A 13056-nucleotide genomic window follows, 5' to 3' on the forward strand; every position below is an offset into this window, starting at 1 on the left:
CGGAATAAATCCTCTAACTGCAAACTAGGTGAATAATTGTTATTTCTCAGCTTGTTTAGGATTTTCATATATTAACTGTATTGGCACTTTTATAGGCAAGCTAGCAAAGAGAAAACTTAAGTGGATGCTCGTTGGTGACTGTATGACTTCTATTTTTCTAAAAGACTTACTTTTAACTTTTACCATTATCTTTTTTTAGTCTCTTTATATTAAGAAGAAAATATTAAGTGCAGGATTAATAGCAAAACTGTCAGTTACCAAGAAAGAAGGAGAAAATGAGAATTACTGGCTAGCATTTTTATTTCACTTAGCAAGTAAAAACAACTCAGTGAGCCAGAACTTATTTACATTCGGGCTCTGGCAGAAGACAGCTGCGGCTAGGGATTCCCAGTCATTCCAAACGCAAGCGAAATCACTCGAGACCTGCAGTAATAATCTTGTACTTGCCACTTTTATACCTCTATGCTGAAGTATGAAATATCTGGGGTTTGTTTTTGTTTTTTTTTTTTTGGCTTTATGGGGAACTTCTAGCAACCTTTTTTTTTTTTAATTGAATTTATTTGGGTTGACATTGGTGAATAAAATTATATGGATTTCATGGGTACAGTTGTGTAATAGGTCATCTGTATATTGTGTGTTCACCACCCCAAGTCAAGTCTCCTTCCATCACCATTTATAATACCTGGTTTTATTTTTCTGTGGTGTGCAAAAATTAATTTATCTTAAGTTAGTACTTGGCTATATGAAAGACAGTTTAATCCTAAATCCTTTCTTTTTTTTAATAAGTCCATGGTCTTTGCAGGGAGGGTGTACACTGAGATGTGAAACTATTATTTTTCTTTCATTGTTTGTTGATATTAAGTTCTGAGTGTTTCTAAGAATTCTCGGGGCACTCTGTCACCTATATGTTAGCCCCAAAAGATGGTTGCAGCTGGGCAATCACCTCCTGTGTTGGCTTATTTATAAATGAGATATTTACCTGTCTTCACAGGAAAAGATGCTTAGTGTTAACCCTTTGGTAGCATCTAATGTGGCGCCACCTATTAATGCTATGACAGTCCTGAGTTTACAAAAGAACATTGTCTATTCATGTTGGGTAGTTATCAGAAGTCTTCTTGGGTTTAGTGTAGTCATTGTACAGACTTCACACTCCTCCTGTGTGGTGACCTGCTGTTTAAGTGAGCCTCGTCTTCACACTGTATGCTAGTATACCACACATTTCCAGGCTTTCCTTCCACGAAGAATTGGCAGTTTGAATCATGTGATAATCTGTGTGACCGGCACAGTGTACTCATTCTCCCTGCCTCAGGGAGCACCCTCGTCTCTGCCGGGTTTGGCCGCCTTCCTCCCTTGTGTTAAAAGGTTACGACAACTACAATGGCAGAAAGAGATAGAGCTGTGGGCTCTGTCGGTCTAATTTTCACGATCCTGCTTTTGTCTGTGTTCCCACAGCAGAGGGAGCAATTTGGGGTGACTGCCGTGTCTGACGAGGGTGGCCATGGCTTTCTTGGAGACTGGAGTCTCCTCAAACAGAAACTAGATCGATCCAGTGCTCTAGCGCCATTTGTGGCTTCATTTCTGGAAGGTGTTGACAGAAGAACCATGTCTGGGTCCAAACTGGATATGGAAACTAATTCTAATAGGGAATACTGTATTACCCATGTTACTGTTTTCAGGGATATGGGTGCTGATTTAAGGAGAAACCTCAGCTAGGAAAATGTCGGTGTTAGAGGAGGAAAAAGTTTTCCTTAACCCTCTTGGGTCCTTAGCTGGGTCTGAAAATTAACCTGGACACATTACCAGGAGAAGCACATACAGATGTGTTTGTTTTCTGCGACATGGGCGCCTGCATAAAGAAGTGAGGACCCTAAGGAACAGGCATGCGTGTTTAGTGCTGGGTGGGAGGGCGAGTGGGCCCTTGCACGGGAACGTGGTCGCTCACGAAGCAGGAGGCGGCCATTGCAGTCTGGGGAACCCAGCAAGGCCTGTTTGTTCGGTTCTTCTTGGCTTCCCTTGTCTTTGGAGAGGAGGGTGTTCCTTTCCTCTGCATACGGGGTGGGCGCCTCAGTGGAGGGCTTTGTGATCTGTTTTGGGGTTGCGGGTTCAGAGTGACCTTCCTGCTTCTGTTGTCTTCTCAAGCTCCTTCGGTTTAAGGTCTGCAGTATCAGGTGCCAGATTTTGAGGTGGTGTGCCCCAGACCCCACCCTCAGCGGCGCTCATGCCCGCCCCAGGTGAAAACACGTCCTTGTTCCCTCTTGGGGCAACAAAGACCGCGGATGGTATCGCCACTGACTGCATCTGAGGAATAGTGAGATACCAAAAATGTGAGTGATAGTGGGAAAAATTATTCCCTCTCACACCAGAATCAAAGATGTGAGCATTTTCCAAAAGTAACTTTACAAGAAATCAAAGGGAAAGTTAAAAAATACAAATATATTAAGTTGGTAGAACACAGTTTCCTTACAGCAGAGAAACTAAAGTTTAGCTCAGGTTAGCTGAAGTAACTTTCCCAGTATACAGATCAAGAATCTTCTGTCTTCTCCTCCTCACTTTGTCACGAAGCCTGTAGGATGTTAAGGCAGATCCTGTCTTTCATTGAGGTGTGACCACTTTATCTGTTTCTCATAACTATTACTTGGATTCAGTCTTTCCATCAGCCATGTGATTTCTATGGCAGTTTTGAGTCTGTTTACCTCCTTTTGGCTGCCTACTCTGAAAAGCAAAAAGACTTTTATACACTTCCAAGCTCCAGAGCCTGTTAGACTTTGTTTCCAACAGGAGACAGGTCCCAGCTCTTCCTATTTAATGGGGTTCTCTCTGGTAAACTAGGTCTCATCCACTTTTTTTCCATTCTTCATACTTGCCAGAGAAATTTTTTTCCCTAAAGATTAGAATATAAAAATATGTTACTATATACATTCTATTTCAAGTAATCACCACAATTATTAAAAATGCAAATACTGAGTGATAGAATAATTAAGAAGAAAGATAGTCTCCCTTCTCCCAGATGCATATTCACATTTGTTTGTTTTCCTGATACCACATAGCTGTCTGTAGAGAGCGATGTCAGAGATGTGGCAGCACTTACATCAGTTGCTGGTGTTTTATGGGAGAAAAATGAATGAAGGAGGAGTTTTCTAAGGAAAGGATTGTGCACTTTCAGGTTATTTTTACTAGTGTTTTATTTTAGTCTTTGTTTCTCTTGGCTTTCCTTCTAGTAGTAATTCATTTCTCTTTTATTTTTCTTTACATTTGAAAGTTTCCTACTCTGCCTTCAACTTTATTATTTTTATTAAAACTCAGTCTTCAAAATACGAAATTTTGTGTTTAAAATTTGTAGTAAAAATATGTTAAAGTTGGTTTCCCACTTTAGATTCTATTGGTGTCCTGGGGTGAAGGGAAGAAAGAAAAATAGGTAATTATTCACTTGGACTGCCCCCCAGAAAATGCTTCTCTGTGCTTTAAAGATTCTTGTTCTTTTCCAGGAGTCCAATGTGCTGATTGCTGCTAACAGTCAGGGTACAATTAAGGTAAGCTATTTACCTTACACATCTCCATTTTAAACTCAGTTCCGTTTTTAGACTGTAACAGACTATAACTGTGACCTGGAAATACAGAGTTGTACTACGCCTTAGAGGTATTTCCAAATCATGGGTCTCTGTCTGTTTGGAAATGGTTTTGATTGAAGGGGAAAAGAATAAATGGCTTGCAACCCTGGAGAAGATGATAGTACTTGTTAGAGGTGGTGTGAATGCTGAATGGATTTACAGGTGGTCAGAATGAAGAGCAGGTGAAGACCATTAAGCAGTCACTGTGGGCCAAGCGCTGTTCAGCTGCTTTTATGCCAGTAAACGACTCCTCAGGGCATTCAGTGGACAGGGTCCAAGGTATAGCTGGAGAGGCTTAGACGTTCACCAGATTTAAAAATATCTTCCTCTTATTCTTCTTCATGATTCTCTTCCCTGGCAAGTAGGTTATTCATCAGTTGCCAAGGGAAGAAAAGGTATTCTAGTGTTCGCTGAAAATTGTTTGATTATGTGATCTTGCCATTAGCGTAATCTGAGACTTAACTGTCTCTGGGCACACAACCTCAGTGTCAAATTCAGACGTAGTTTTCCACCTACTTTTTTTTTGTAGTTAGGAGTTCACAGAAGTAAAAATTATATCTGATTGTACCATTGCATATTTAGCACTTAGGCACCATACATTGGACAAACAAATCCTGAGGTAAGCAGTAAACTTTTTAAAGAAACCAGTTTTGGAGGAGGTTTTCAGTACAGGGGTTTGATCAGCACTTACTCTGGACACCGGTTCTTTCTACATATCCTCTGCTAATAGAGATAACAGGACATTGCTACTTAGCATTAGTTCTGCCATGGCTTCCTTCCAGTCATCCTGAGTGGGGAATGACCTAGCAAGCCAGGGAGCACATCCAAGCCTAACACCCTGTCCTGCAGATGAATGGAGCAAACTGGAAGCAGACCTGCACTGTTAGCTGGTCACACTAATTTACATAGTACTCCTTATGGGGCTAGCTTCTCTACCTGGAACGCCTCGTTAGAGGGCCATGGGCAGCTTAAATGAAAGCCAGGCTTTGAGCTGATCGGTGTCATGTCCTGGAAGCCTGAAGCAAGATGGTAGAAGGTCTTGGATCTCTGTTTTAAGTGGCTGTCTGTAGTCACTCAGTCTCCCTTTATCTTATTCTCATGGCAAGCCATTTATTGAAAAAGCTGCACCTCATTATTCTGTAAGTTTGGTCTTTGAGGCAATTGGGATTTGCTAAAAGATCTACAGAAGCTCAGAGAGTACTTAGAGAATCTTAGTGACAAATCTAAGATTTTGTTCAACAGCATTGACCTCTTACGCCTGCTTGCTAACAATAAAAACGAAACCATTATGGAAGCACAGTTACAAGCCAAGCTTTAGCACTGACAGGAGGGAAAAGCTGCTCCTTTACTTCTTTGCCACCTAGAATGGCAGCCTCCGTCTTACATTATTCTGTTTGACAGGAGCTTGTAACTTTCCTCATGTTCTATGCTCTTTCTTAGTCATTTCTTCCGCTCTTTGTATAACTGCTCATTGCTGCTTCTCAGTTTTAATTTTAGCAATATTATACCTTTCTTGCATGACAAAATACTACTTTAATAACTAACAAAATATCTTGACACCAGATAATTAACTATAAAATTATGAAGCAATAGACAGAGGCAAGATTTTAGGTCCTGGACACCTTAATCACTATTAGCTCTTCATCAGTGGGAGAGATAAGTAGATTAAAGTCTTCAACAGCATTGCTTAAAATTTTCTTAAGAACATAGAAAGGTAACAACACACAGGGTGGAGCAAAAGGAGGTTTACAGTTGTATCCACTTTTGAATACAATAATAATTAATAAATAAAAATACAAGAATAAACTTGAGCATGTGAAAGTTACTGTATTATTTATGAAGCATTGTATTCAAAAGTGAATACAACTGTAGACCTCCTTTTGCCCCACCCTGTGTCGATTATCAAAATGTTATATCTCTGCTATGCATCAGGCACTTTCTTTATTTACATGTTTTAATGTGGTTTATCTTGAAGGCTTTGTAGTTAACTGTGGAGATAACTCATCTGAAGCATTCATCCAACTGTTGAATTGAAAATAAAAAAGGATTAATCTTGAAAGTAAGAAAGGGTTAATGTCTCCTTCAAATTCTTTGGCGTTTTAGCAGTTAGGAAAAGTTTTCCTGATTTAGTTCTCCATTTACAATATAGTAAAGATTTATAAAACTCTTTCTGTATTTTAGAACTGTTTTATTAAACTGATCCTTTCCCCTCCCCCAATTAGGTGCTGGAGTTGGTATGAAGGGTTTGCTCAAGTTCAGTTGTACTTGGTCCTGCTCGAATACGCCTGCAGCTGACAGTGAGAGAAGACAGACTGTCATGTCACGTCTCTCCCCAACGTCACCATGGGTTTTGGATTTGTTCTGAGCATTTTTTCCTTTCCTTCTCCTCCTCCTTTATGACCGTTGGGACATTGGGAACACCCAGTGACCTCTCCACCATCAATGTAACTCTACGGACTTGGCTGCTGTTGGTGGTGTGGTTATCTAATTTTTGTGATAGGGAAACAAATTCTTTTGAATAAAAATAAATAACAAAAAATAATAAAAGTTTATTGAGCCACAGTTGAGCTGGGAAAGTTTTTGTCAGTTGTGGCAAGAGATGGCAACACACATGAACTGTAGAATAACACATCAGTGAATAAGTTTTCAGATCCGTATTTCCCGACCTCTTTGGAATTATGCATGTCAATGTAAATATAAAAGTATATTAATTCCTTCCAGTGAATTTAATGTTTACCGTAGATGGGAAGGTTTATAACTTTATCTTGTGAATTCCTTTCTTCATTCTCTGACCAGATTTATATCATGAGCAAGTACTAGACTCCTCAGTCCCTCTGGATCTGACCAAGGATCTAAAATTTTGACTCGTTGAGACCACATTCAAACAGAAAGAGAATGTCAATCTTTGACAGGTATCTCTGTCTTTGCTTTTGAAGTGTCACGCATACATACTATTAGCCCTAAATGCAGGCCAACCAACCTGCTTTGTACAATCATAGCTATTAGTACCATCCTGGGCTGGTCATAGAGCAGGGGTCAGCAAACCCGTTCTGTAAAGGGCCAGGCAGTAAATATTTCAGGCTTTGCAAGTTATGTGGTTTGTGTCACAACTCTGCAGCTCTGCTTTGTAGCAGGGAGGCAGCCACAGACAGCAAGCACGCAAGCAGGTGGGAGGGCCGTGAAACCAGTGCAGGGGCAGGTTTGGCCCGCACATCGTACGTAGTTCGCCAGTTCCTGGCAGCGGGGGAAAGAAATTTCTAATCCATGTAATCTCTTAGATCGTCTAGTTAATTTTCTAAATAGTTTTCTGTTTGTAAAAAGAAAGAAATTAGGAGAGTAGCAGGTCAAGCAAAGGTAATATGAAGCATCCTCTTTGAGTTACTGTAAAAGCCTGAACACTTCAGAAAAAGATATAAACAATTAACTCCACGTATGTTATGAAAATAGACACTTGGAGAAGCTTGGTGTGAATAACTATATGAATGACATATGTAACACCCGCCAGCAGAATCTGGAACAATAAACACACTATTCTCAAACAGATTACTATTTCGCAGCAAAATGTATGAATGTTCACCTCCTATGGGGTTCATAAAGGCTAAAAATAGTCTTGCATCAATTCAGATCAGTTTTAACCATTCAATGAGTTTGCCTCAGACTTAGGTGAAATTTTTTAGTTTTCAGCTTCACAATTTTATTTTACTTGTGGGAGTTAAGAACCTAATAAACTTTTGGACTCAGTTCTGAGAGGAAAGATCACTGTCATTCAAAAGTTATTCCTGTCATTGGCCAGAACAATGTTAGTTGACCTTTGTTTCCAAGATTTATGAATAACCTTTTGCAGAGTATAGAAGGAACATTCAAATGTAGACTCTTCACTGAAAAAACTTCATTTAGGCATATATGTCCAGAAAAAGAATCAAAATAGGAAGCAGAGAGTTGATGCCTCTTTGAATGTATTCAAGTAGAAGCATATTATTATGATATTTTATTTGGTCTAATTCTTTAAAAATATTTTCAGCTGGCAACATTGTAGGGTCATGTTAATTTTCATGTTTGGAAGGCTTATCAATAAGGTACCTTTAGTTATCAAAGAGATTCAATTTTTTAATGAATTACTATTTTAAGAAGACTTTAAATTTGTGTTTTAACTACTTGTAAATAGTGAGAAACAATTTCTAAAGTTGTAGTAGTCTTTGTAGAATATCAACATCAAATTAATATTACTATTTCTTAGAAAAATAACATAATAGTTAAATAAACCTTGAAGATAATGTACATCTTAACACCCAAAACAAAAAACAAACAAAAAAAAAACCCTTTTAACTCAAGAAGAATTTGGATTTTCATGTTTCAACCTAATCTTTATTTCAGTGGATTTGTAGGGGTTTCTTAGACAAAGTTTCCTTTGTTCTTAGGCATATATCACATGCCTAAGAAATATTAAAGATTAAAGAACTTTGTAAAGTTCTTGTAAGAAGATGGAGTTACTAGATTTCAAAAAAAAATTATGGAACTGACTCAACTTCAGAAAGATGAGCATGGCTAGCTAGCATCAATAGGCAAGGAAGAGATAAGTATGGGATGAGTTTGAGGAGGTAGAGGGGCCCACTGGATATGTGGAGCCTTTCCAGGCATGGTTGAGAATGTGAATTTTGTTATGAAAGCAGATCAAAGGAAGGGTTAAGTGGAATGACATGATCCCACGTACTGCGAATAGATGGAGCAAGAGTACAGCTAGGAAGGTGATCAGTCAAGAGTTAGCAGTGACTTGGACTAGGAAGGTAGCATGATCCAACCTAAAAACTGTTCCCAGTTTAATAGTTTACCACAATCTTAATTCCTATATCTTGAAAGAGTCTTGATTAATTTAAAGTCATTTTCTCATAATAAGTTGTTACGACAAAGAATACATACAACTCAGCAGATTTATTTCTTCAGTGGTTATGCAGTCCTCAGCCAGCGTTAAGTCCCTTGGGAACCTCATGACCAAAACGTCTATATACTCTTTTGGGGATATCACTTCTCTAAGGTAAGCAGTACTAGAAGCTACCTAGCCTTTGGTTCTAAACATAATTTGTCATTGCTCTTAATGTAATTATGCAAATATAACTGGGGTTAATAGTCAGGAAATAGGCTTGCTTACAAGTGAGACATGAAGAAATGTTAACTTAGATTCTGAGCCTCTTTGTTACATCACTGATTAACACAGTAGTAGCACCTTATAGTTCTTCCCAGAAAAGTTAGTTACCAGCCTCTGTGTGGCTTCTGACTAATATGTTAGGCACTCCTGGATTTTGGACTAAAGAGAAAACCATAATGATCATTGCAGAAATATTTGTTGAGCTCCTGTTTTATGCTATTGAGACACTACATACTACGTACATATTAGGCATATAAAATAAGATATGGTCGATCCCTACCCTTCAAAAGCTTTTTGTCCAGTGGGAAAGATGGGTAAGTATACAGTATATAAATACCATAATAGATGTAAATTTTAGATGTACATAGGAAAAAACAAAACCTAGAGTGGTAGGAGATAAAGGTCTGGAAGAAGGGGTGGTTTTGGGGAATTTTATTTTTTTCTTTCTACTTTTTTTTGGGAGAGGAGGTAACATCTCAGCTGAATCCTGAGAAGCAAGGGAACATTCAAGACCAAGGGAAGCAAAGAAGTCATGAGTAGCTCTTACTGACCCAAGTTGGGATAATTGGAGCAACAGAATACATTCTATAAATGATTGAATAAATGAGAGAAGAGAGAAATTTTTCATGGAACGTGATTCCCCACTTCTAAGTATGGGCTGTGCATAGTGACTTCCTTCCAAAGAGTACGGTATGGAAGAAAGAGAAAAACGGCAGTGGAGAGACCGGACAGTACCGTAGCCAGGCATTCACAGTCAACATGAAAATGGCTCTTTAGCTCTGGGACATTCCTCCCCAAAATTCATAACCCCAGTCTAATCCCTACTGAGGGACATCCCACTAACTAGCTGACCAGCCCTCAACTCTGTCAAGGTCATCAAAACAAGCACCGTGAGAAACTCATCCAGGAGGGGCCTAAGGCGACATGACTGAACACAGTATGATATCCTGGATGGGATCCTGAGATAGAAAAGGATATTATGGAAAAAACTAAGGAAATTGGAATAAAGGATGGACTTCAGTTGATATTAATATGTCGGTATTGATTCAGTAATTGTAACAAATGTACCATACTAATGTAAGATGTTAATAATAAGGGATGTTGGGTGTGGGGGATATGGGAACTCCTGATTTCTTTGTAATTTTTCTATAAATCTGAAAAGAAATGGAATATTGTCAAACATGAAAGTGTAAGGGATAGCTTCAGCATACACCGAAGCGCAAGCCATTAATGTAAGTCGAAACTGGAGAAGTGCACAGAATAAATCACGATGATCTGTTCAAGTTATTTGAAAAGAAAAGAGGCAGCCCTGGCCTGGTAGTTCAGTTGGTTAGAGAGAGCACCGTCCCGATACGCCGACAGTGTGGGTTCAATCCCTGGTCAGGGCACATGCAAGAATCGGCCAATGAATGCATGGGTAAGTGGAACAACAAGCACTCTTCCCCCTCCCCTCCTCCTCCCCTCTCTCTCAAATCAATTTTTTTTAAAAGGGCTAATGAGTTTAAAGGAGGTTTACAGTCTCAACTTTATCACTAAGAGATTGTATAATTTTGCAAAAGATAGTAAACTTCTGTACTCCATATCTCTCTCAGTTCTACTTACTGAGAATGATACTCATCTGTAATAAATAAGGTTATCCTAGATGAAGTCTGTAGTCATCCTTGTGATTTAGTCACTCAAATATGGGAGTGCCTGCAATTATTTGTTCCTTTTTACCTGAGGTCATTACAGCTTCTAAAAATGAGAATCAAGAACTCTTCATTTGCATATGGCTTTAATTTGTTCTTGCTTCTTTGTGAGTCATTTGCTCTTTATCAGTTTTAGGATCAAACTCCCTGCTGCCCATGTTCTGGAGATCTTGGGTTGGGAGTGGGTAAGGACTCAAACCAACTATTGTGTAGAATATTTGCAGTCTCTGTGAGGGTGGTTTTATGAGTTTTCCTGTACGCCCTGCTTTTGCCCTACTATCAGTGCTAGCCTGTGACCAGAGTTTTAGGTGCCTTTTGGAAGAACCACATTAAAAAAAACAAAACAAAACAGTATTCAGGATTTTCAAGAGAAAGAACCAAGGCAAATATAAGTAATTTCATATTCCTCAAAGTTTAGAGCTTCAACTTTATACACCTGAAAGAATGTTTTACTGCAGAACTGTGTGTGTGAGCGAGCGTCAGTGGACCCGCAGCCCAATGCCTCAGTTCCTGCCCCGCCCCACCCCGGCCTGGGATCCCCAGCGGGTGGCTCACCATGGATGTGGACTGCTGCTCAAAAGGTATGAATTCAAGTCCTAGTAGCCACGGGCACGTGGTGGCTCTGGTCAATCAACAAAATCGAAGTGCCTGTGATGAGATGGTCTGTGCTAGGCAGGGGTCAGGAACCGTTTTTGGGAAGGACCGGATAATGTTTTAGGCTTTGTGAGCCGTGCAGTCTGTTACTGCTTAGCAGCGACAGTGTGCCACGTGAACACAGCCCTAGCCGAAAGTATAGAAATGAGTGGCTGGGTTCCAATGAGACGTCATGAGTGGACACTGAAATCGGAATGTCATTTAATTGTCACGTGTCACAATATTTTTAAAAAATTATTTTGCAAGTATTTAAAAATATGAAAACCCTTCGAATGCTGATGAACCATTAAAAAAGTTCACCGGCTGAGTTCGGCTTGCAGACCCTGGTTTGCTAACCTCTGTCGCAGGTGCTCGCCATGCAGCAGTGACAGGAGAAAAAGAAAAACGGTGAGAAAGTGCAGTCTTCTGAGCTTGCGTTCTAGTGACTAAAGCAGCCTGGCAGTCATGGCACTCTCTTTCCATGATAGCGGGTGTCTAGCACAGGAACCTGGAAGGCCAATTTGGAGGGATTGCCACATGACTGAGAAGCTTTTTCTGTTGAGTCACATAACAGTTGCCACAGGAGTGCACACAAGCAGCGTTGCTGCGACCTGGTGTGTCCATTTGTGGAGAACCAGGGGACACTCTTTTCTGTTAAAGCTCAGTAAACAAAGAGGTGCTTTGGACATTTTATTGAGCAGAATATGAAAATCCTTGCAGTACGCTGAAAGGTTTCTGCCTAAGGGAGCCTGTGGAGTGTGAGAAGGCAGAGGCTATTTTGCGGAACTGGCTTTTTCCTCCTTCCGATTCCTTCATCCTGAGCTATTGAAATTTCCTTTCTAAATAGAAAACAAGCTTCTCACAGCACTTACCCGAAGATGTTTTCTTGGGATGACTGAGTCTCTTACAAATATACATACATATTTTATGGCTAATATTTGAACTCTGGCTAATTTTGAGGGGTTAAATTTTTTTTAATTCTTTTTATCCTCACCTGAGGACTTTTTTTTTTTTTTTTCTCATTGCTTTCAGAGAGAGACATCTGTGTTAGAGAAACATCAATTGGTTGCCTTGTACACATTTTGGCCAGGGCTCAAACCTGCAACCTGGGTATGTGCCCTGGCTGGGAATTGAACCCATGACCCTTTGCTCTTTGGGACAAAGCTCCAACAAACTGAGCCACACCGACCAGGGTGAGGGGTTAAATTTTGAAAGATGCAAAAAAACCCAACTTTTTTCTTAAATTAACTGCTTTAAAAGCTAGCCCAGTTGATAAGCACTTTATATTTTTTTCACTATTTCTCATGTTTAAAGACCAAACTCTGGTCAGTGTTTCTACTACCAGCAAGAGCCCTTCACTCCACTCCCAAGACCGGCCAGTTCCAGGAGGGACTTCACACTGGGCTGTGGGCTTCCTGTATTATTGAATGCAAAGCTTCACACCAGTTGCAGTTACATGCCTTCTCTGTAAAGCCCTCTTGCACTCTTGGAAATGAAAAGCACTCCATGAATACAGGGTAGCATTAGCACATGCATATTAAAATTTTAGTCACTCTTTGGTTTCTCTTCATTATGAAGAATAATGAAGTATAAAACAAAAATTGGAAACAACAGAAAAAGAATGGAAAGTTGAAAGATTAGATGAGCTATTTACTGGAAGCATCACTGGGTCCATAAAATGGCATTATGGCTTGTGTTCTCTGACCATGACACCTGCCTGTAAGCTGACCTGCCAATAGCCACCATCACAGGGGCCACCTCAACAGCGAGCTTAGGAAAGTGTTCAAGTGAAATTTCTGACATGTCCCTTTTCCTACCACATGCCCCGTGCATTCTCTCCGTAGAGAAGGTTTTTGGCAGGAGTTGGTGACTGCGTGCTGAAAAGCTGCATCACCTCTACAGGGGTCTTTTTAGTCTTATTTCTCTCCCAGGCAACAAAGGTGGGGAAGGGAGAGGGAATTGTGACTACAGGCAAGAGAAAAGA

At 39.9% G+C, this 13056-nt stretch overlaps 1 protein-coding gene across 3 annotated transcripts in view; it reads left to right on the forward strand.

The window, feature by feature from the left end:
- Positions 1 to 6175, forward strand: part of COP1 (COP1 E3 ubiquitin ligase) — a 118637-nt gene extending 112462 nt beyond the window's left edge. For all 3 annotated transcript variants that reach the window (XM_054587726.1, XM_054587728.1, XM_054587727.1), the window contains 2 exons: positions 3486 to 3530; positions 5831 to 6175. In XM_054587726.1, coding sequence (XP_054443701.1) covers positions 3486 to 3530; positions 5831 to 5848 — 63 coding nt within the window. In that variant the 3' untranslated portion in view covers positions 5849 to 6175. The remainder of the gene's footprint in view (positions 1 to 3485; positions 3531 to 5830) is intronic.
- The last annotated feature ends 6881 nt before the right edge of the window (positions 6176 to 13056 follow it).

The sequence above is a fragment of the Pteronotus mesoamericanus genome, unplaced genomic scaffold (assembly GCF_021234165.1).
Source record: "Pteronotus mesoamericanus isolate MK-2021 breed Mesoamerican mustached bat unplaced genomic scaffold, CSHL_Meso_final scaffold_1186, whole genome shotgun sequence".
NCBI lineage: Eukaryota > Metazoa > Chordata > Mammalia > Chiroptera > Mormoopidae > Pteronotus > Pteronotus mesoamericanus.